The sequence below is a fragment of the Meles meles genome, chromosome 4 (assembly GCF_922984935.1).
Source record: "Meles meles chromosome 4, mMelMel3.1 paternal haplotype, whole genome shotgun sequence".
Lineage (NCBI taxonomy): Eukaryota > Metazoa > Chordata > Mammalia > Carnivora > Mustelidae > Meles > Meles meles.
In genome coordinates, this window is record NC_060069.1 from 141,845,090 (window position 1) to 141,868,374 (window position 23,285).

The 23,285-nt window shown below is 34.7% G+C and overlaps 1 protein-coding gene across 2 annotated transcripts in view; it reads left to right on the forward strand.

Moving 5' to 3' along the window:
- NCAM2 (neural cell adhesion molecule 2) overlaps window positions 1-23,285 on the forward strand; it is a 532,557-nt gene that overhangs the window by 286,652 nt on the left and 222,620 nt on the right. For both annotated transcript variants that reach the window (XM_046003053.1, XM_046003054.1), the window contains exons 2-4: window positions 11,234-11,308; window positions 14,758-14,964; window positions 17,565-17,708. In XM_046003053.1, coding sequence (XP_045859009.1) covers window positions 11,234-11,308; window positions 14,758-14,964; window positions 17,565-17,708 — 426 coding nt within the window. The remainder of the gene's footprint in view (window positions 1-11,233; window positions 11,309-14,757; window positions 14,965-17,564; window positions 17,709-23,285) is intronic.

Here is a 23,285-nt window from a genome sequence, read left to right on the forward strand (position 1 = left end):
ACACACTTGGAGGAGACAAAGCACTTACAAGGGCATCCACTTAGGAGTTAGGCTCAATGCAAACACTCTTCTTAATTTGATTTATTACTGCATAGTATTAGCAGTGATTCAAAATTTTACACAGTGTTCTATCCTAGTTTCATCAAGGCAGCTAATAAGTTACATGTCTAAGTGGTGTCTATTGAAATAAACTTGGATTGGATATAGAACTTGGACTTAGCTGCCACTTCAGGATATTTTAGTTTTAATTAAATGTCACACTCACCAAAAGTGATGAGTGAGCTGTGCTCGGTCTGGTAACGGACTCTGGGCCTGCCTACCACGTAAGCAGAGATTGCATCCCTTTACACTCAGACGACATTTTTCAGACTAATTGGCATAAAGGGATATTTTTTTATTTTTATTTACATTTTAAGAAAAATTAATTTTAAAATATGGGATAGATGGTCTTATTGCTTCCAGGTTTATAAACATTAAAGTAATTGTTCTACTTTTATTGACAAACTATTTTGCTGAGTATGCTATGTATTGAAGTTTATTTAAATATGAGTTTCAAAAAATAAATAGACAAATTTGGAGTTTCGACTTCTACATCTTATTCTAAACTTACTACGTGTTACTTAATTTCAGACAATGTATTTTGGGAAAAAATTGTCTGCTTTTACAACAAAAATATATTTGAATCTGCATGAACTTCATTTCACAAACATTTCCTCTTTGTTATGATTTATTCATAATTTCTTAGTAAGTCCAGGTTTTAAATGTGTGACATGTGGGAGAATCTCAATACATAAGTGATTGATTTTTGCTCAGTGCTGTGGTTCTATGACATATGAAAGTGTTATGACCATAAAATATATTGCCTCACCATGATGGTCTTCCCAAGCTCATCATTTCTTGACATTTCTTTACATATCTTCTCATTTTCTTTTGTATTTCTTTCTTTTTATCCTTATTTGGCCTTTCTTTTCCTTCACATGTTCTCTTTTGAACACTGGTTACTTTTTGAGTACCAGTCATTTGGATGACATTTTTGTATACTTCTATTCACAAGTAAAATGCATGTTTGGATTGAAACACAAATACCCACAATTACTGAATAATCCATGATAGCAAAACAGTTTACTCAAAAGGCACTTAATATGTCACTAATTTAATTTATGCAATTTTTTCTAAATTTAGCAAAGCCTAGATTCTCAAAAATAGAATAGTCTAAAGAGAATAAAAGTAGATTAACAACTGTTATTTATTCAGTTCAGCCAACAGAAACATTCATGGAGAAATATGAATAAGAAATTTTCATTTGCAGGGTGCCTGGATGCCTCAGTCAGTTATGTGTCTGCCTTTGGCTCAGGTCATGATCCCAGAGTCCTGAGATCGAGTCCTGCATTGGGCTTCCTGATCCATGGAGAACCTGCTTCTCCCTCTGCCTCTCACTCTGTCTCTCATGAATAAATGCATGAAATCTTTTAAAAAAGAAAGCAAAAAGAGACATATTCACTTGTTTTTGTTTCATTTTCTATAGTATCACTTCATGTATGCACATTTTTTATGTTTTTTTAATTCAAATTAGTTAACTGAAGTGTAATATTAGTTTCAGATGTCTAATATAGTGGTTCAACACTTCCGTACATCATCTGGTGCTCATCACAGGTGCAGTCCTTAATCCCCATCACCTAATTCACCCATCCACCACCCTCCTTCTCTCAGGTAACTATCAGTTTGTTCTCCATAGGTAAGAGTCTCTTTCTTGGTTTGCCTCTCTCTCTTTTTTTCCCTTCGCTCATTTGTTTTGTTTCTTAAGTTCCACATATGAACAAAATCATATGATATTGACTTATTTCGCTTAGCCTAATATTCTCCAGCTTCAGCCATGTCATTGCAAATGGCAAGATTTCATTTAAAAAAAATTTTTCACTAAGCATGATACCCTCTAGTTCCATCCACGTCGTCGCAAATGGCAAGATTTCATTTCTTTTGATGGCTGCATAGTATTCCATAGTGAAATAAGTCAATCGGAGAAAGACAACTATCATATGATCTTCCTGATATGAGGACATGGAGAAGCAACATGGGGGGTTAGGGGGATAGGAGAAGAATAAATGAAACAAGATGGGATTGGGAGGGAGACAAACCATAAATGACTCTTAATCTCACAAAACAAACTGGGGGTTGCTGGGGGGAGGTGGGATTGGGAGAGGGGGAGGGGGTTATGGACATTGGGGAGGGTATGTGCTATCGTGAGTCCTGTGAAGTGTGTAAACCTGGCGATTCACAGACCTGTACCCTGGGGATAAAAATACATTATATGTTTATTAAAAAAAAAAATTGGAAGGGGAGGCGAACCATAAGAGACTATGGACTCTGAAAAACAACCTGAGGGTTTTGAAGGGTCAGGGGTGGGAGGTTGGGGGAACAGGTGGTGGGTAATAGGGAGGGCACGTTTTGCATGGAACACTGGGTGTTGTGCAAAAACAATGAATACTGTTATGCTGAAAAAATAAATAAATTAAAATAGTTCTCAGTTAAAAAAAAATTTATCTTATTTTTTTCAGCATTCCAAAATTCATTGTTTATGCACTACACCCAGTGTTCCATGCAATATGTGCCTTCCTTAATACCTACCACCAGGCTCACCCAACTCCTCACCCCTCAAAAATCCTGAGCTTGTTTCTCAGAGTCCACAGTGTCTCATGGTTTGTCTCGCCCTCCAATTTCCCCAACTCATTTCTCCTCCCCATCTCCCAATGTTCTCTGTGTTATTCCTTATACTCCACAAGTAAGTGAAACCATATGATAATTGACTCTCTCTGCTTGACTTGCTTCACTCAGCATAATCTCTTTCAATCCCGTCCATGTTGATACAAAAGTTGGGTATTTATCCTTTCTGATGGAGGCATAATACTCCATTGCATATATGGACCATATCTTCTTTATCCCTTCATCCGTTGAAGGGTATCTTGGTTCTTTCCACAGTTTGGTGAGTGTGGCCATTGCTGCTATGAACATTGGGGTACAGATGGCCCTTCTTTTCACTACATCAGTATCTTTGAAGTAAATAACTAGTAGTGCAATTTCAGGGTCATAGGGAATCTCCATTTTTAATTTCTTCAGGAATTTCCACACTGTTTTCCAAAGTGACTGCACCAACTTGCACTCCCACCAACAGCGTAAGAGGGTTCCCCTTTCTCCACATCCTCTCCAACACACGTTGTTTCCTGTCTTGTTGATTTTTGCCATTCATTTTTATGGCCAAGTAATATTCCATTATATCTATCTATCTATCTATCTATCTATCTATCTATCTAATCTATGTATCTATCTATATCTATATCTCACATCTTCTTTATCCTTTATGGACACTTGGGCTGCTTCGTTAACCTGGCTACTGTAGATAATGCTGCTATAAACATTGGTGTGCATGTATCCCTTTGAATTAGTATTTCTGTATTCTTTGGGTAAATACTTAGTAGTATACACATTGATTTATTATGGACTTTCTTACAAACCAAAGTAAGTCAGAGAGGATGCAGAACAGAAGCAGATTTGAGAGAAACTTAATGAAGAATGAGTTAAAAATGTGAATTTTATATTAGTGAGAGGAGAGGGTGAGAAAACCTTAGAAATTTCTATTTTTTTCTGGAAAACTAGATTTAATAGATAGTAATGCCATAACTTAAGATAGAGAATAAAGAATGGAATAAAACAGGAAGAGAATGCTTTTGAGTTTTGATGTGCTGATTTTGAGAGTTATAAAAGGGTTTTTTTCTTAAGTAAATCAGTATAATAGGCATTAGCAAATATGTTTCTAGTTCTCACAGATTATGAGAGGGAGATATATACAAATTTTATATACAAATACATATAATTGACATATGCAAGAGGGGATGATGGGCAAATGGAAGCTGAGTTTTGAGTGCTTACAATGAAGCCAGACTACACCGAAAATTTAAAGAATATTTATGTGAAGAGTATAATAAAGTAAAGATCACAAGCACTGAGCACAAATTTTTGGATTCAAATCTGGCTTCACCATATATTGGATGAGTGACTTTTAGGATGGAATTGATTAGATGGGGTCAGAAGCTTGACAGGAAAGGCCGACTGAAACAGAAGCATTAAGGAGGTAGACCAGTTTCTTTTAAAAGGACCCAGGTGATCTAGCAACTGGTGTATTTATTTTCCTACCTTAAGATGGGAAAATTGGATTCAAATATAAAACAACAACAACAACAGCATGGAGTTGAAGAGGAATTACACTAAAAAGTTTAACTTCATCTTTGTAAACTTAGATGAAAGAATTTATTTAAAAATAATTTTCAGGGTGTGGATGGCTCAGTTGTTAAGTGTCTGCCTTAGACTTAGGTCATGATACCAGGGTCTTGGGATCTAGCCCCACATCAGGCTACCTGATGGGCCGGAAGCCTGCTTCTCCCTCTCCCACTCCCCCTGCTTGTGTTCCCTCTCTTGCTTTCTCTCGGTCAAATAAATAAAATCTTCAAAATAATAATAATAACAATAACAATACTACTACTAATAAAATTTTCATAAAATATTTATAGCCATCAAATTTCCTAAAGTATTTGAAGATAGTCTTTCTTTCTTATACTTCCAAAGTTCTGAATTTTCTTGAACATTTTCAAAATCTAGTAAACCACTCAGACTGTTGTAATATGGTGACATGGAAATTCAATAATAAAAAAGTAAATAATCCATGTACCTAGTTCTCTTAAAGCAGATAAGTTTTAAAATGTTTTCAATGAAAAACTGAGAAAAATCATACACATTTGGCATAAATAATTTATAAGGACTTTCAGTGAGTAAGATTCCTTGAGAGTTTCTGTAATTAGTAGGTAAGTGCCTTAGTTCTCCCAGCTCCAAGGAGGCCAAGGAATAATAGTGCGTGCTTGAAAAATGTTACAAGTCATTGTACAAAGTTAAATCAGTGCCTTAAGTTCTTTCTGTGTGTCTGTTGAATTTTAAGTGAATCCAACTCTGCTTTGTGTCAGGCATATAGTAGACTGATTAAGTTGTCAGTTTTTAAACCTCTGTAGGTGATAAACTGGCCATTTTAAATGCCGTTGCTAAATGTTGTATCAAATTGCAATGGGCTCTTGGGCCCCTCATGGAACTTAGAAATGCCAGTGACTTCATTATATTTATATTCCTATAAATTAAAAAAGCCTCTTCTGAATATCTGCTATTTGATATGCATGGTTAAATTATTAATTTAAGCTTTGTTATGACAGCAGTTACCTTTGTTAAAATGTTCCCTGTGTTCTATTTTGAGAAATAATTTTCATTTAGGAAATAAACTGCAGTTCCGTATATTCCCTCCATTAGCTCTTCTCCTGATACTCTTTTTCACTTTGGTGACCTTCGTTTCATTGAAGTAGAAAATCTTAACGTCTTTGACTTTTTCCCTTTTTCACCATTTTTCTAATTGATCAAAGAGGTAACTCCTATTATGATCTTTCCTTGTTACATTCATTCCTGTCTTTCCATATTCTTTGCTACCAGCCAACGCAGATACTCAACACACTCTGAAATGCTTGTCCCGTTAATTCAGTTGTCAGTCATCCTGTCTTCTGCCTAACCTTTATTAAATGCCAATTTTGTCATGTCAGTATCTATTTATAAATAATTAATGAAGAAAAATTTAAGATTTGATATTTACCATGGCTTTTGAGATCCTCTGATGTCTTTTCAAAACTATTTCTCCAATGATAATATATTACCAATATTATATGAAGTTAACCTCCTCTATATTGATCTCTAGCTATCCTCTGAATGTTCCTTGGATACCTTTGCCTTACCTGGAAGGTCCAGAAGCACATATAGTCCCCATATGTCATAGACATATTCCCATATTCACATATGTCTACCCTCTTTCTGTCTACTGCAATATCTATCACATCTTTTTCAAGTTTTTTTTGCCCTCTGTGGAGGCTTCCTGATTATAATTCTCCTGATGGCCATAAGTGATACATTCTATCTTGTTTTATCATTTTTCATTTTATGTAGTATTAGTCTTTCCAAATAAATTATAATTCCTTTGACATTTGGAACTGTGGCTTATTATTTTTATACACCATTGCATTTAAAAGAGTGATTTGCAAAATGCAAATAGTTAATAAATACACTAATTTTTATAGATAATTTTTGATTTACCTAAGTCTAAAGTTGATATTACATGGATTTCTTTGAAATTATTTCACAAATGTTACAGATTTATCATGGCTCCACTTTTCAGTCTGTGGGTTTAAGCTTTCTCTTACTTTAAGACTCTATCATGAAGAGGGGTGCCTGGCTAACTCAGTCAGAAGAGCACGTGACTCTTGATCTAGGGGCTGTGAGTTTGAACCCCACATGGGTAGGGTGTAGAAATTACTTAAATTAAAAAAAAAAGAATGTCAGGTGTGGGAGGTTGGGGCAACCTGAGGGTTTTGAAGGGTCAGGGGTGGGAGGTTGGGGGAACAGGTGGTGGGTAATGGGGAGGGCACGTTTTGCATGGAGCACTGGGTGTTGTGCAAAAAGAATGAATACTGTTACACTGAAAAAATAAATAAAATGAAAAAAAAAAAAAAAGAATGTATTGTGAAGATACTGGCATTTTTTTCAATGATTCAACCCTAATTCTAATACAAAAAGATGGTTTATTGATTAATTTATAAGGAATACCATTATTTAATCAATGATGGCCCTTATTGGCAATGGATCATTGAAATACTACACTCTTCACAGTTTTCTTTAAAGTTATTATATCTATTCCAAATACATAAAAAGTAAAACATCAAAAAGGGGTTGTTCAGTGAATGCCATTTTATTTTCAAATTCCAGTCCTAAATGGAAATTGTAATTAGAAATGCTTATTATTTTTTTCTAAATGAAATAAAGGCCGCATATTACCATCCACTTTCATTTTTGTGTGTGTGTAATTTGAAACACCAAAAATGGAGAGGTTAACTAAGTAGGTATCAAATATATCAGCCCTGTTCACTTTTCTCTGAACACAACTTCTGATACTACAAAACTTTAATTTTCTTCTGACATTTGGGTCCAAAATGAGACTGTTGGATGTGGCCACAGGTCAAGAATGATTACAAGAAACTCTGGATGTTAAATCACTAGAAACATGATTAAGACATGACCTTAAATTTAGTTGTCCAGGTTTTTCCTAATATGAACATGTTTTAATGTATCTGTAGAGGTCAATTAGAGCACATCTAGCCTTGGGGAAATGTATTAAACTAAAGAATTATGTATTTTCTTTATATACTTCAATACCTGAAATATAGCAATGTGTTTAGTCACCAAAATGTCCATGGAAAGTATGGTCTTGATTAATGGGTGAATTGATCGTTTTTACTGAATGAAAAATTAACCAAGTATTTTAATATAAATTAACTAATTAATTTCAGGCTCACTTTCATTTTATTACAGTGAATAGGTTATCTATTATACCCATCAGCAAATCAGTGTAAAATTACCCAGAACTATATTTAGCATTTAAAATGCTTACATCCTTTGTCTTTTCTATAAACTTTTCCTTAGAAAAACAAATTTACTACAAACACTAAAGATGGAAAGTGTTTGAATAATAATCAGCAGACATTTCTCAAACTGTCTGATATTGTTAAATTCTTTTTAAAACAATGAGGTCATTGCACAATTTGATATTGTTAATAAAGTCAGTGTTCTGTACCTGCTGTACAGTAAGCTCTTGGTGTTTATCCATTGTTCTGCCATGCATTCATATTTTATCAATTTAATTAAAGGAGGAACAGAAGTGAGGTTGATGAGCCTTCACTTTTAGAGATTTACATTTAAATAAGGTAGAGAAGTTAATATAATTAGCTGTTATGTAAGTTTCATTGTTTAATAAAAATGCCTGCTGATCAAAGATATTTATTTGTTGTTACCTTAGAAGAGGCTATCAAAGAACATCTTATAAAGTTATTGATATTTTACTCTTGCTTTGAAGATAGGATATAGCCAGCCACGTGGACAAGTGAGAAAGGGAGAGAAAAGCAGAGGAATAAGTTTGAGCGAATCCACATTGACCGGAAAGTAAAGGAGTCCATGTAAAAAGGGCAGGGATGATTCATTGTGGTTGTCTGTAGCTTCACAGGGTTGGGAGAGAGTAATTGGAAATAAACTTGGAAAGGCATTAAATTTTATGTAATAACTAATTGGGCTAAGCAAATCCACTTTGAGGACTTTTGAAACAGGCAGGTGAAATTAAACAGCTTTAAAAGGTTATCCATGCAGCAGCCTGAGAAATACTTCGTGGAAGGAGACATTGAAGAGATAAAAGTCACAAAAAGAAATATAGAATCTGATATATCACTATCTCAGATTAAAATAAACATCTCACATTAAAATTAATGAGTACATGTATTAGGGGGAGAAGTGTTGGAAATAAATAAGAATGCAGGCAAATGATATTTCAGAGGCTCTATCTCCAAGACTTGAAAATTGATTGATGATGCCCCAAAATGGAATATGAACAGTGAGCAACTTTTGACAGAAGGAAAATAGATTCGGTTTGCACATAGAAAGTTTGAAATTAGATTATGCTATCCGACTGAATTCTAGCTGAGGGTTGGAAATCATAGGATTAGGTTTTGCAAAAGTGCATACTGAAGATCCCAAGAGAAAAGGAAAAAAAAAAGAAAGAGAAGGGAGTAAGAAGGAAAACGTGGAACAGAATGGAAATTCCCTTTTCATTTTCAACCGTATAATGTCTTTTTTGCCTCCTTCCCTTCTATCTGTTAGAAGATCTTTAAACAAAAAGCAGTGCCACTCGTGGGCCTCACAGCTCAGTGGCAGACAAACATAACCCCCTTCCGAGGAACTATATCATTAGCCCACACTGCCCAAGATGTTCATATTTAAGCTCTCTTCAACCTAAACTCTTGAACCTAAACTCAGATCTTTTCTATCTGCACAGATCTTTCTCAATTTATAAAACCCCCAACCACATGCCCAGAATTGTGGATCCTCAAAACTTCAGCCTTCTCTTCCTATTTAAGCTTATTGTAGGGATAGTCTCAATTTCCTTAACTTCCGCAATTTGCTTCTGTTGCCCCATTACACTTAAACTAAATGCACTTGAAGGATTAGTTATGCTTCAAAATGAAAAGTTCTCATCTGTGAATGCTCACTGGAACTGGCCTTGTTTGTAGCTTGTAGATAACTCTCTAGTCCCCTGGTTCTCCTCTTTTTCTTCCTATTCTTTCTAACTTCTGTGCTTTTCTTAACCTATTTCTCTCTGAAATCTCAGATTTATTGACCACTTGACCACTTGTTGAGCCCCTGTAATATACCAAACACTCTTTGAGAATTAAGGAATTATGAATAAAAATAAGACCCAGAACTGAGAGGAGAAGAAAACCATGTAAGCCAGCCTGTTTCCCAAAGAGGTATCCTGCAAAACAAGGAATGTGTTATTCAGTGATGAGGAGTATAAAGAAACATATATTAAAGAGCTTAAACAGGGGCGCCTGGGTGGCTCAGTAGATTAAAGCCTCTGCCTTTAGCTTGGGTCATGATTGCAGGTTCCTGGGATGGAGCCCCACATTGGGCGCTCTACTCAGCAGGGAGCCTGCTTCCTCCTCTCTCTCTCTGCTTCTCTGCCTACTTGTGATCTTTGTCTGTCAAATAAATGAATAAAGTCTTAAATATAAATAAATAAATAAATAAATAAATAAATAAATAAGAGCTTAAACATGTCCAACAAGTCTTCCTTGAACAATAGTTTCTTCTCTTATGTTTTTGATTTTACAATTCATTTCTTTAAATGTTTCTGTTACAGTTAAGTTATGTTCTGAGTCTAATTCCATTTTTTGAAATTTCATGGTTCTCTTTATCCTTTTGAATGTTTTAGTTGATTCTTGCTCTTAGTGCCTTATTTCACCACTTTTTCTTTATTATTTTTTTTTTAGGACAGAATATGAGTTTAGGTTGAAGAGAGCTTAATTTATGAACATCCTGGGCAGTGTGGGCCAATGATATAATTCCTCGGAAGGGGATTATGTTTGTTTGCCACTTAGCTGTGAGCCCCACGTGTGACACTGCTTTTTTGTTTAGTATTTCAGCTTGGAGGTTCCCAAAGAACATGTGTCTATAAATTAAATTCCCAAACCTAGGATATGGCAGAGTGTGGTTAATCTGTTTAAACAGAAACAGTTCCCCTCCTGCACAGGCTAGAACAGTCAACTCTCCTTATCACTGCCCTTTTGCCAGTGGGCTGATTTATTCTATACCCTCCTCATACTAAGGGTGAATTTTATTCTGCTCCCGTGTTACCTGGTATACTACAGCACCCCCTTTTATAGACAAGTTTTGACCCCATCTTTATGCAATCTGTGCACCCTTTGCTTACTACAATCCACAAATTTCCAGTATCAATTTATACTCTGATTTTTAGATCGTTCTTCATTTTTTTTTTCCCCTTGATGCTCCACTACTTTTCTGAAAGACCAGCTATAGGTATCTGGACGTAAGGGATGTGGGAAGGGTTTTGCAGTGCGGTCACACTATCTTGCCTACCATATTATTAGAAACATAAGACTTTCAATTTGTATTAAAATATAATTCTAAGTATCCTCTAAAATTTTAGAATGTTCAGCTATTTTATTTCAAATCGGACAACAAGCTTATCGAACATCTTTGCTATTTGATTACTGTCGCCCTAGTTCCATCAATTAATTTATTTATCTTGTGAAAATAGTGTTCATTCACATTTCTTATGCAGTGTTTTTCATCTTTTCATGGAAATATTTTAGTAGGTAGTCAAAATGCAGTTTATATTTTTATGGTTATGATGACAGTGTAGGATTTACCCATTCAAATGAGGTTCCAAATGTTGGACAAACATTTTCTGTAGTCATTGCCCAACGTGGTGGCACATATACAACCAAGAATGTAAATACGGAAGTGAGTATAAATTGACTCATTTATGTGACAAACAAATTTCAACATGTTATATTAAATAAGTCCTGTATTTGATCTGGTTGTGAGCTGTATACTAATGTAACAGACATAATGTTGTTAGGTTATATTTCATATTAGATTGCATTTTATAAAACTTTCATTTCTTTTTATGGGTAATAAAAATTTACAGGGAAAATAATTGCTGTTTGGATCATATCGTTTATAGATCATGTGATAGAATCTTAGAATTCATGTTGAAAGCCATATTTAATTATGATTTAAATATGTTTTTCAGCTCTTCTTCAAGTGACAATTTCACTTAGCAAAGTAGAGCTTAGTGTGGGCGAATCTAAATTCTTCACATGTACAGGTATGTATTTGTACAGATATTTTCAGATGATAACTTGTTTTATGCTTTAATTATTTAATATTATATATTGGCAACATTTAAATGGTGAAAAACAATTCTCTGAAAATAAGACCTTATATTGTCATTGGGTTTATGAGTTGGGAAGTGTTAATAACCATATTTTGTATGTTAAAAAATATGAATTTTATTTCTGTTAATTTCAACTTGTTAATTTTGACTGCCGAACTAGCTCATTTATTTTGAAAATAACTTATCAAATATAATGTATGCACAATAACTTAAATAAATTCAAATAGTATTCCTGTATAAATAGTAATATTAGGATGAATGTAAATATTATAACTGAATTATCTTTGTAAATATGCAATGAATAAATTAGATATGGCACACTGCACTGTAGTTACACCTGAATGAAAACTTTGGGACAAAGCAAATCAAATCCATCCTTATGAAAAGTGAATTTTTTTTTTTTTTAATATTTTATTTATTTATTTGACAGAGAGAGATCACAAGTAGACAGAGAGGCAGGCAGAGAGAGAGAGAGGGAAGCAGGCTCCCCGCTGAGCAGAGAGCCCGATGCGGGACTCGATCCCAGGACCCTGAGATCACGACCCGAGCCGAAGGCAGCGGCTCAACCCACTGAGCCACCCAGGCGCCCCTGAAAAGTGAATTTTAAAAAAAGTAGATATTTAATCAGAAAAACTTTTGCAAGAATTTTGTGACTATTAATCAGAAGTATCATATATCATAATACCTGTGGGAAATTTTATGGACCTCATTTACTTTAATCATGCACGTGCAGAATTTTTTCAGAAGACATTTAAATACTTAAGCAACAAATTCTAATTCAGAGTACTGTGGAGCTCACAAATGCACACATTTGACTTCTATTTATATTCATCAAATTCATTTTTATGCATACGAGCCTTCATACCTAAAGTTTTAAATAATATTCATCTAGAGTCAAAATTGCTTTTTAGGGTATTTTAAAATTGCTTTTATTCCTGAATATGCCTAAGTAATTCAAAACTGAATTAAAATAGGCATTTCTGACATAAAATGCATTATACAAGTCTTGAGAATTGCATGGTTTATTTAAATTATTATTAAAATTAATAAAATAGAAATAATCATAACATTTATAAATAACATATACTATGTTATACATATTACATGATATGTATATATAATATCACATTTTATGAAAAACTAATAGAAGCCACGGTTCTTCCTAAAGGTCTAAATTGATAGGTCTGTGGATGCTTATTTTTGCATATTGACAAATAGGCAGAGAGCAAGTGAAGTATTGGTTCAACATCATTTATTATGTCAGCAGAGCTTTGTCCTAAGAATGTAGATCATTGTTTTAAATCTCATCCATATTTTGTGTACACAAATACACAAATGCACACACACAGCTCAGTTGTATCATATATTCACAGAGTAATGAAGTATTTTGAAAATGAAATTGTATTATTTTCTTACATTTGCATATCACAGTGATCTAAATTATATAACGTTATTACCTCTGTAGGTATTACATAAGGTCAATTAAGACATAATTGAAAAGAATGAATTCATATCATTTAGTGTGCTAAGTTTTGCTCGTAAAATAAGGCAAAATAATGAAACATTTTCTTTTCCTTATATAAAGTTGTATAATCAAGAGCCATACTGTTGTCATGTAAGTGCCCTTATATATATGAAACAGAGTAGTAAAACAAGAATAAAAAAAAAAAAAAAACGATGTGGGAAACCCCTGCAAATCAGAATGCTTTCATCTATTTTTCCTACTACAATGCTGACCAAGTTGCTATGACTGAAATTTCTTGATACACTAAAACATAGACATCTAAACTCAGTAAAATAAATGTTTTAAATTTACACTGTCAGGGGGTCAGACCCTGAGAGGGCTAAATAAGAGTATGTCATAAATAGCAAATGAATTTGTATACTACATTTTTAAGAAAATAAAAACTTTAATGTTATTTATCAGTATTTCCAGTAGTCTAGTCTTAATAAAATAACATGGAGAGTTTCACTGGAGATTATTATTTACTAGAGATGTCATGAAAAGAGAATCATGACTGACTGCTCTATGAAAATACGGTATAAATTCTCCATGATAATGAAATTTTATATCATATTATTAAGTAAGAAAATGGCCAAAATATTTCACAGAATGTTCGATATAATTTACTGTATAAAATGAAATTTTGTATTGTTCAAATTCAAAGCACTGCTCATTGAAATTATTCATTTGAACTTCTCTATGGAGAGGGAAATCAAAGCAAATACCTCCCCCAAATGAGTAATCCCATAACCACTACGGTTTTATGGTTCTGTCCAGAAAGAACTAAAGATAACATAACTAAGATCCATTTAAGATTTAACTAAACCGTCTTTCATACTTTTTGCTCACACATGTCTAATTTGATGTGGAAAGCACAATAATTTGTTTCTAAAGCCATTTCTTTGGGAAAAAATAAGATGGAACAATGTTTTTCAAAGTGGTCCTGCAGATGTTAGTTAACTTTATGCATTTTCCCTTGATACTTTTGAGTTAATAGTGTATACTGCTTCCACAAATTATCTCTCAAGTAATTAGGTGAAATACATCCTTTAGGTGAGTAAAAGCAAACATTGGAAGCTTCAGCTTTTACAAAGAGTATATTAACCTGGATTCTGAATTGGAATACTTAAATAAATGTTTACTCTGTAATGATTTGGTTGTAATTGCCTAGCAGTATAAGTATCGTTTCAATGCATTCTAATTATCATATGATTAAATAGTTAACAGTTTTAGGTTAGAATGATGAAACTGTTCATTAGAGTTGAGAAAAGAGATTAGGGCTCCATTTTGAAAAATAGTTATTAGCCTTATCAGTACAAGTTTAACAACTTGGGAAATTAATAACAAATTAAGTATTATCAAAAACCAAGGTTTATTTTGTATAGGATTTACATTGTTATGAACTTTGCTTCATTGGGGACAAAAGTGCTATCTCCTGACCCTGGCAAAGAGAATTGGGAACAGGTGAAATCATGTTAGTAATTGTGTTTCTGTTCAGATATATCAAACATTTTTAATTATGTCTGACTCAGTGGCCAAGCCAGTTTTATAAATTAACTGTAGTAATAATTCATACATTGCTATAGTAAATTTTCAACTATCAGAGCTTAAATACCATGCTGTCAGTTTCCTGTAGAACTTTTGGGTTTTGCTTATGCAAACAGGACTGAATTCTCAACATTGGATAAATAAGGATGAACATGTGTGCTAACATTTGTGTTTACTTTGAATTTTGTAAGATTTTCAGACTTCCAGCCTTCTCCTATTTACATTTTTCCCCAAATTGTTAAAAGTTGTCACATAATAGTAAATGTCAATGCCAAAACAAACACTTGCAACAAATTTTCAAACATATCTTGCCCGTGGATCTTTGCAGCAATTGGTGAACCTGAGAGTATAGACTGGTATAATCCTCAAGGAGAGAAGATAATTTCAACACAGAGGGTAGCAGTGCAAAAGGAAGGTGTCAGATCACGATTAACCATCTACAACGCAAATATAGAGGATGCAGGGATTTATCGTTGTCAAGCAACAGATGCCAAAGGACAGACACAAGAAGCTACAGTTGTTTTGGAAATTTACCGTAAGTCATGCATTTATTAATTGATTAAAATGTGGCTGTGAGCAAAAAAAAAATGCATTTAATAAAAACTGACACTCATGAAAAACTATGTGCTAGACAATGTCCTGAGACCATTACAAATATCAGCTTACTTCTATTTTACCATAGTATATCTCTAAAATAGAATAGATAGTAAGAAATAGTAGATTATAAACACATAGGTGGAGCCATTTCTGTTGGTTAAATAACAGAGGTGAAAATGTTTTAATATTCTCCGGCCATTGAAAATCTTTTGGGTGAGTAGAGAACATCATTTAGTATTATGAAATTTATAAGGAGTACTTTTTCACATTAAAATAAAAGGTCAGGACTAGAACAAATGAAATTGCATACATGATAGCAGTGACCAGTCTAGAATGAGAATGGAGGAAGGGTCGGTGAACAGGAGTAAATACAGCAAAACTGAAAACTCATCTAGTGGAGAATAATATCTAGCTGGATTTTTCACCATCAGAACTTTCATTAATAAAGCTTTCCACATTTACACTTCATTTTATGACTTGAGATTGACTGCCTTCTGCATTCTTTCCCCCTTCTTACATTTAGGAATCATTAACCTTTCTTTCTTTCTTTTTTTTTTTTTTTTGAAGATTTTATTTTTTTATTTGACAGACAGAGATCACAAGTAGGCAGAAAAGCAGGCAGAGAGACAGGGGAAACAGGCCCACTGCTGAGCAGAGACCCCAATGCGGGGCTTGATCCCAGGAGCCTGGGATCATGACCTGAGCGGAAGGCAGAGGCTTTAACCCACTGAGCCACCCAGGCGCCCCCCCCCCTTTTTTTAAAGAGTTATTTACTTATTTTAGAGAAGGGGAAAGGGCAGACAGAGAAGGAGAGACAGTCTTAAGCAGACTCTTAGCTGAGCAGGAAACCTGGCACCGGGCTGGACCTCATGACCCTGAGATCATTACCTGAACCAAAACCAAGAGTCACATGCTTAATCAACTGCACCACCCGGGTGCCCCAAGAATCCTGAAACTGTTTAAGAACACATGAAAGCCTGTTGACCCCCTAGGCTTGAAACCAGGCTCTATCACTTCCTTTTGTAGCTTTAGCAAATGTCTATCCTCTCTGTCTTCAGTTTTGTCCTCTATAAAGTAGATCTAATAGTATTGCCTACCTCATACATAAAGCTGTTTTAAGCACTACATTAGTTATTAATATTATATAAAGGTTTTAGAACAATGCCTTCCAGTTGATATGTGATAGTATTTCTATTACATTAATGAAAAATATCTGAAAAATTATAAAATTTTTAAAAATACTAACTTAAGGTATCTCTTCCTTAAAGTTTTATTATTATTACTATTACTACTATTATTGTAGAAACAAGATACGAAAAAGAAAAGGCAAAGCATTCCCACAGCATGACTTCCTCCTTGGTCTCCAGTGCAATTTGCTGGAACATTACTGTCGTTTTTCCTGATTTCAACTTTGCCCCTACTCCTGTTAGTTTCAAAACTCCTAAAGAAAAAGATGGTATGTCTATTTCTATGATCCCCACTGTACCTATTTCATAAATAGGAAAAAAATAAATTGAAGTGATCATTTCACAGACATAGTATTTGGAAAGATTTTTCATTACTTTGAGCGATGAAAAGGAAGGTGCCTGGTGTTTTGTTTGTAAACTAAAGAGATGACTTTTTTTTGCTGGCAAGAACAATGAGTTACTTCTGTGAAAATTTCTCAACAAGCATAAATACCCATATTCTTTCACTCATTGGACACACTTATTGGGTGTCTACTACATGGCAGGCAGTATTCGAAGTCCTAGACACTCAGTAAAAAGAAAATGTCACTGGCACTTGGAGCTTATTATTTTAGTAAGCAGAAAAACACAATGAATGAACTTAGACAAATACATGGGTGCTAGATAGACATGCTATAGATTTCTATAGTGACGAAAGTTAGTGTGGTAAAGAGAGGGAGAGTTGAGCTGGGAAGAGAGAAGGTTATTTTATCTGTGAAGTTTGAGCAAAAATCTGAAGGAATTCAAAGGAGCACAAAGCCTGAGGATGAGATCAAACTGGGAGTATTCAAGGAATTGCAAAGAAGACAGTTTGTCTGGATCACAGAGACTAGGAAAAGAGAGAAGAAATCAGGATCAGAATTGTGGGGCTGACTCCAGTTCACACAGCACCTAGTATGGCATTATATGGACTGCAAATTTTCCTCTCAGGGAGAATGGGAAGTTCTTGAGTAGAGGAATTCTTTTTTTTTTTTTTTTTTTAAGATTTTATTTATTTATTTGACAGACAGAGATCACAAGTAGGCAGAGAGGCAGGCAGAGTGAGAGGGAGAAGCAAGCTCCCCACTGAGCAGAGAGCCGGATGGGGGGCTCCATCCCAGGACCCTGGGATCATGACCTGAGCAGAAGGCAGAGGCTTAACCCACTGAGCCACCCAGGCACCCTGAGTAGAGGAATTCTTACCTGGCCTAAGGTTTTAAAAGATCTAGGGTTAGCTGATGATTTCATCATCGCATCAATCAGATTTAGGAATATGCTACTGGGAGAAGAGAGAAATAATACTTTTGTGGTTTGTTTTGCTTTCTTGAAACAGAAAAACTCACTTTCAAAGAAGTGGTATCTCCTCAAGAATTCAAGCAAGGAGAGGATGCCGAAGTGGTTTGCCGAGTTAGCAGCTCACCTGCCCCTGCTGTCAGCTGGTTGTATCATAATGAGGAAGTCACCGCTATTTCCGACAGTTAGTATTTTGGTAACTCCCTAAATTATATGTTCTAATAATAGTGCAATTTTTAAAAAGACTCAATCTACCTGACTGCATATGGAAATTTTATTTTTTGGATTCCAAGCATCTAACAACTTAAACTCTAAAGTTGGGAGTTGGCAGATAATGGACTCAATTCAGCCCCTCTGCTGTCTTTGTATGGTGTTGTGAGGTTACGGCCCAACCTGACCATTACATAGTAGCCAGGACTGCTTCGGGGACAGGGTTGAGCAGCTGTGACACAGTTTTTTTTTAAACTACAATATTTATCATTTGGAGATTCACAGAAAAGGTTTGTTGACCCCATCTTTTTAAGAAAAAAATAGTATAAACTGTATAAGGATAATAAGTAAATGAAGGACTCAGTCCTGATGCGTTCAAATTCTACACATTACAGTTCAAACATCATCCCCTGGACTCGTCTATGTAATGTTAAAATAATATCTATGTGAACCCTGTTGTTTATTCTGACAGTGTTCTTTCAAAGACACCTACATATTCTAAATATTATGGTAAGATGCATATGGATAATAGATGGAAAAATACATTCATTCAAATTGTCTTCATAATTTTGATTCAGACTGAGCGAAAATTCCAGAATAATATGACATCTGAAATTGAAAGCATAATTTGCTTACATTATGCTACTTTACCATTGTGCATTGGGAGCATTTTCAATTTAGAATATTTTTCAATGCACCTGCATTTGCAGAGAGTTATGAAATAATTGAATCTTTTCAAATACTTTCCATCCTGGATGATTCCGTTGTGTGTTTCTAAGAGCTAAAACTTATAGCATAAAGGAGAGAAAGCAGATAGTATCTATTTTTGAATATGTACAGAGGACATGTCATAATCATGTTTAATAGTCATTTTTTAAATTTTGAGACAGTTTCTCTCATCATAGCATTTTCAGCACTTGTCGCTTATTGACTACCTCTCTCTTTTTTTCTATTATAATAAGTTAGTGAGAAATCATACTTCATTTCCTCTTATTTTATTTCAGGATAACTACTTTATATTTCATTAGCTCATCACATGAGTACTTTGTGCAATGTATTTTCAGCTATTTTTCCCTCAATAGTAAAGAAAAGGCAGTTCTTTTATAGCAGTTAGATGACAATGTCTAAACATTTTCAGATTGCCTCATCTTAGGCTTCAAGTGTACATCTGGTTTATTGTAAACCTTAATTACATGAAGGTTTTGAAATGAATTATCGCTTTTAAAAGACACAGAGAACAAAAGCCTCAAAGCAGAGATTGATAGTTAAGTGTAAGGAGTGCTACTCTGTGCTATAGCTCACACCGTTTTTCCCAGTATCCAGGGACAAGATGATTTGAAGCTGGAATGCCATTACGGCTCTACTCCTTCCCTGGGTCTGGCAGCTTTGAATTTTCTAACAGCTCTGTATCTAATTCAGATTCTCTCTCTGTAAACAGTGGGTTATTATCTTCAATTTCAACAATAGTTGTGAGTTTCAAATAAGACTTGCACATAATAAATATTTGTTAAATGAATGAATTAAATATTTGCGTACATATCGGTTTTGCCACACAATGACATTTATCTTTCTCCTTCCTTCTCGTTGAGTTTTTAAATCTTGAGAATCAGTGTTACCAGAATGATATGCACTCGGGTTATAACTAGAATAAAAAAAAATTGAATGTAGAGGAAAGTGACTAGTCCAGAGTAAACCTGGCTCAGAGTTGCATGGCAAGCAAAGAAAAAAAATGATACAATTTTTTTTCTATTTTTAACTCTAGATATAAAGTATTTATGTGGATTGTGAGGAAGGACAAACTTTTCTAACCTTTTAATATTGGAGAAACACTCCACATAGCTCATTGTTGAACAATTTGAGCACTCATAATGGATTTACAAGAAATAATATAGTTTACCTGATTATACCTTCAATGGCCCCTTTGTTAGAGCTAATGGAAGAAGATTAAGTTTATAACTATGAAAGGAACATGTAGGGGGGATTTGAAATAATGTAGTGTGTCCAGATAACTTTCTGAAGCTTTAACGTGGTATGTGAGTAAAGTTTGCAGGCTCCAGATGACATAATGAAGGTTTGGAAATGTCCATCTTATTAGCCATACTTTTGGTAGCAGCTGTATGGCAGATATTCATAATTAAAATTCCATTAGGATATTTGAAGTGCAGGTTTTCCATGTTGCTTGTTGAAAGAAATCCATCCGCTAAAGAGAATCCAAGCATTTAGGGAGTAAAGATGGCATTTTGTTACAAAAGTTGAATATCCCAATGGAGGGAGATGCTATTCCAGATGCTCATTTGACCTCAGCCAATTTGAAAGTTGTCCCTAAAATATTCTAAATGCGTTGATCATTGACTAATGAGCTACCCTGTTTCCATCAAAAACTATGGGTAAAATAATCTTGTTCAGTATCTTTTTATGTAACCTATTTCCAATACAATAATTCATTCAATTTTGAACTACTTGTTGAAAACCTAGTACATGCCATCTAACATGTTGGATGGTGGCTAGTCCTAGTTAACAAGATAAACAAGTTCACTTTCTTCAAAATTCTAATGGTCTAGTAGAAAAGATTAATAGAGAAGTGAATGAAAACAAGGCATACTGAGGTCTATTAGAAGGAAAGTGCAATGATAGAGAATGATAAAGAACATCTCAACTTGGGGTTTTTTTATAATTTTATTTTTTTTCAGTGTTCCAAGATTCATTGTTTATGCACCACACACAGTGCTCCATGCAATACATGCCCTACTTAATACCTACCATCAGGCTCACCCAACTCCCAACTCCCCTCCCCTCCAAAACCCTCAGTTTGTTTCTCAGACTCCACAGTCTCTCATGATTCATCTCCCCCTCTGATTTCCCCCAACTAACTTCTCCTTTCCTTCTCCTAATGTCAACTGAACTTGTTAGGGCAAAAGAAGGTGTCTAAGATACCTGCTGAAGAGAGAAGTAACCCTTAATTATGAAAAAGAGGTTAGCCAGGCAAAGGTTGGTGGGGACTTTTCAGGAATGGAAAACACCATCTGCTGCAGCCCAGAGGTGAAAGACATCATGAATGGTGGTTTCCAGAAACTAGAATTAGTTCATTATAATGAGAATTTATGAATAAGTGCAACTAGAATACTTATACTAATAGATAAATATAAACCAGGATTGATCATAGACTAAAAAGATTGGAAACTGGAAAGGAAGGTTGAGTCAAGTCATTATGGCCTTGACATCTCTGTAAAGGAATCTGGCATTTATCCAAAGAGAACATCACTAAAGGATTTTAATCAAGGCAGTGACATGACCTGATATGAATTTGAGAAGGCTATTAGTACTTCATTGAGGAGAATGGATTGGATTGCAGTCAAGACAAAACTCCAGGCACCGATAACAGTTCAGACCCTAATGAAATAATTGCTGAAGGAGAAGGAGATTTAGACCAAGTAATGATAAAGGGGGAAGTGACAGGACATTGAGTTTGATTGAATATGCAGATGGAGAGAGATGGAGAAATCAAAGATGGCTCAAAGAATTTGACCTGGGCAAATAGTTCAACATAAAGATGTGAAGACAGACCTGGAGACACCATATGAGAAATTTCAGGTGGAGACAGTAAACTAAACTTTAAATTTGCTGAGATTGAAATACTTACAGTTCTTCCCAGTAGCTCTATCTGGTCTACCATTAAGCACTTTTATAGTCATATAATGGTCTGATCTGAGGAAAAATTGTGTCTCAAAATATAAATGGTGATTGAAGCCATAAGAATAGATGAGCCCAACCTTCAGTGGCTGGGGAATGAGAAGAGGGCTAGAAAAAAATCTGCTTGAAGGAGCATAAAGCAGATTGCTTATTGAGTATTATCTTATTTTATTTATTTTTCTGATGGCAATAATGAAAACTTGGATTTTAATAAAGTTCTGTATAATTGAGAAAATGAATAATCTCTAATAATCAGATAGTTCTAATGTCCATAGTTATGTGTGATTGAAGCATTGCCCTCTTCAAATGTTTTCTGCCATTTGATAGCTTACTAACATTATTCCATGGACTTTACATACATACCTAGAATCTGACATGAGATTTTCATGTAGTTTGTTTTCTGTTTTGAAACATTGATATGTATTTCAATTTAGCAGGTAACTACTGTTTTCCTAATATTCTAATAGTTTTCTCTCAGCCAGTAGAAGTAATATATTAAAATGACCATTTGAAACCAAAATTTTACCATTAGAAGAAGCACTGATTTATTCCCATCCAATTATGTATTATATACATTCAAATTATTTTCCTTGTAATATCAAGTATTGCCTTCCTGATTAAAATAATTCTTCCCCTTACTATTTTTTTTTCATTTTATTTATTTTTTCAGTGTAACAGTATTCATTCTTTTTGCACAACACCCAGTGCTCCATGCAAAACGTGCCCTCCCCATTACCCACCACCTGTTCCCCCAACCTCCCACCCCTGACCCTTCAAAACCCTCAGGTTGCCCCAGCCTCCCACCCCTGACCCTTCAAAACCCTCAGGTTGTTTTTCAGAGTACATAGTCTCTTATGGTTCGCCTCCCCTCCCCAATGTCCATAGCCCGCTCCCCCTCTCCCAATCCCACCTCCCCCCAGCAACCCCACAAACCATAAATGACTCTTAATCCCCCTTACTATTTTTAAACTAAATACACTATAACCATTAAAGAACATTAGAGTCAAATGATAATACATATTTTAGTAATTTAAAAATATAATATTACAGTTATCAAGGTATGATTATATGCATCCCAATCTAAATTTGAACTTCTTAAGTTGATAATTGCTTCCCACCCTAATTTCCAGCCACATGTTTGAATAGATCTTTTCATTGACCTTGAAACATTCTAAATTTTTATGAGTTCTGAGTTATTCCAGGACTTCTTGTGAGTTTAAATTTAAAATTTCTTGCAGGTTCTTTTTCTTCAAGCTTCCTTGGAGAAAAGGAAAATTTACCAGGGGAAAGCATCTGCATGAATATTTGTGTCTCTCTTCTTAGGTTCAACTTAAAGAAGAAATAAACATTATGGGAAAGTTTGTGGAGTAGCCCCCCCTTGTCTACGGGGGATACATTTTAAGACCCCCAGTGGATGCTTAAAACCACAAATAGTTCCAAATCCTATACTGTTTTTCATTAAAAAAAAAAAACTATGATAAAGTTTAATTTATACCTTAGGCATTTAATTTATAAATTAAGAGATTAAGAGCGTGCTCGCTTCGGCAGCACATATACTAAAAAAAAAAGAGAGATTAAGAGCAATTGCTAATAATAAAATAGAACAATTATTACAATATGCTATAACAAAAGTTGTGTGAATGTGACCACTGTCTCTCAAAATAGCTTTCTGTACTGTACTCACCTTTTTTCCTTTTATGACATGATGATACAATGCCTATGCGATGAGATGCAAGAGGCGATGTAGCATTAGTCCTATTTTGATCTCTGATAAAATGTCAGAAGGAGGATCATCTGCTTCTCAGACCATGGCTGACTGCAGACAAATGAAACTGCAGACGGCAAAACCATGGACGGGGGT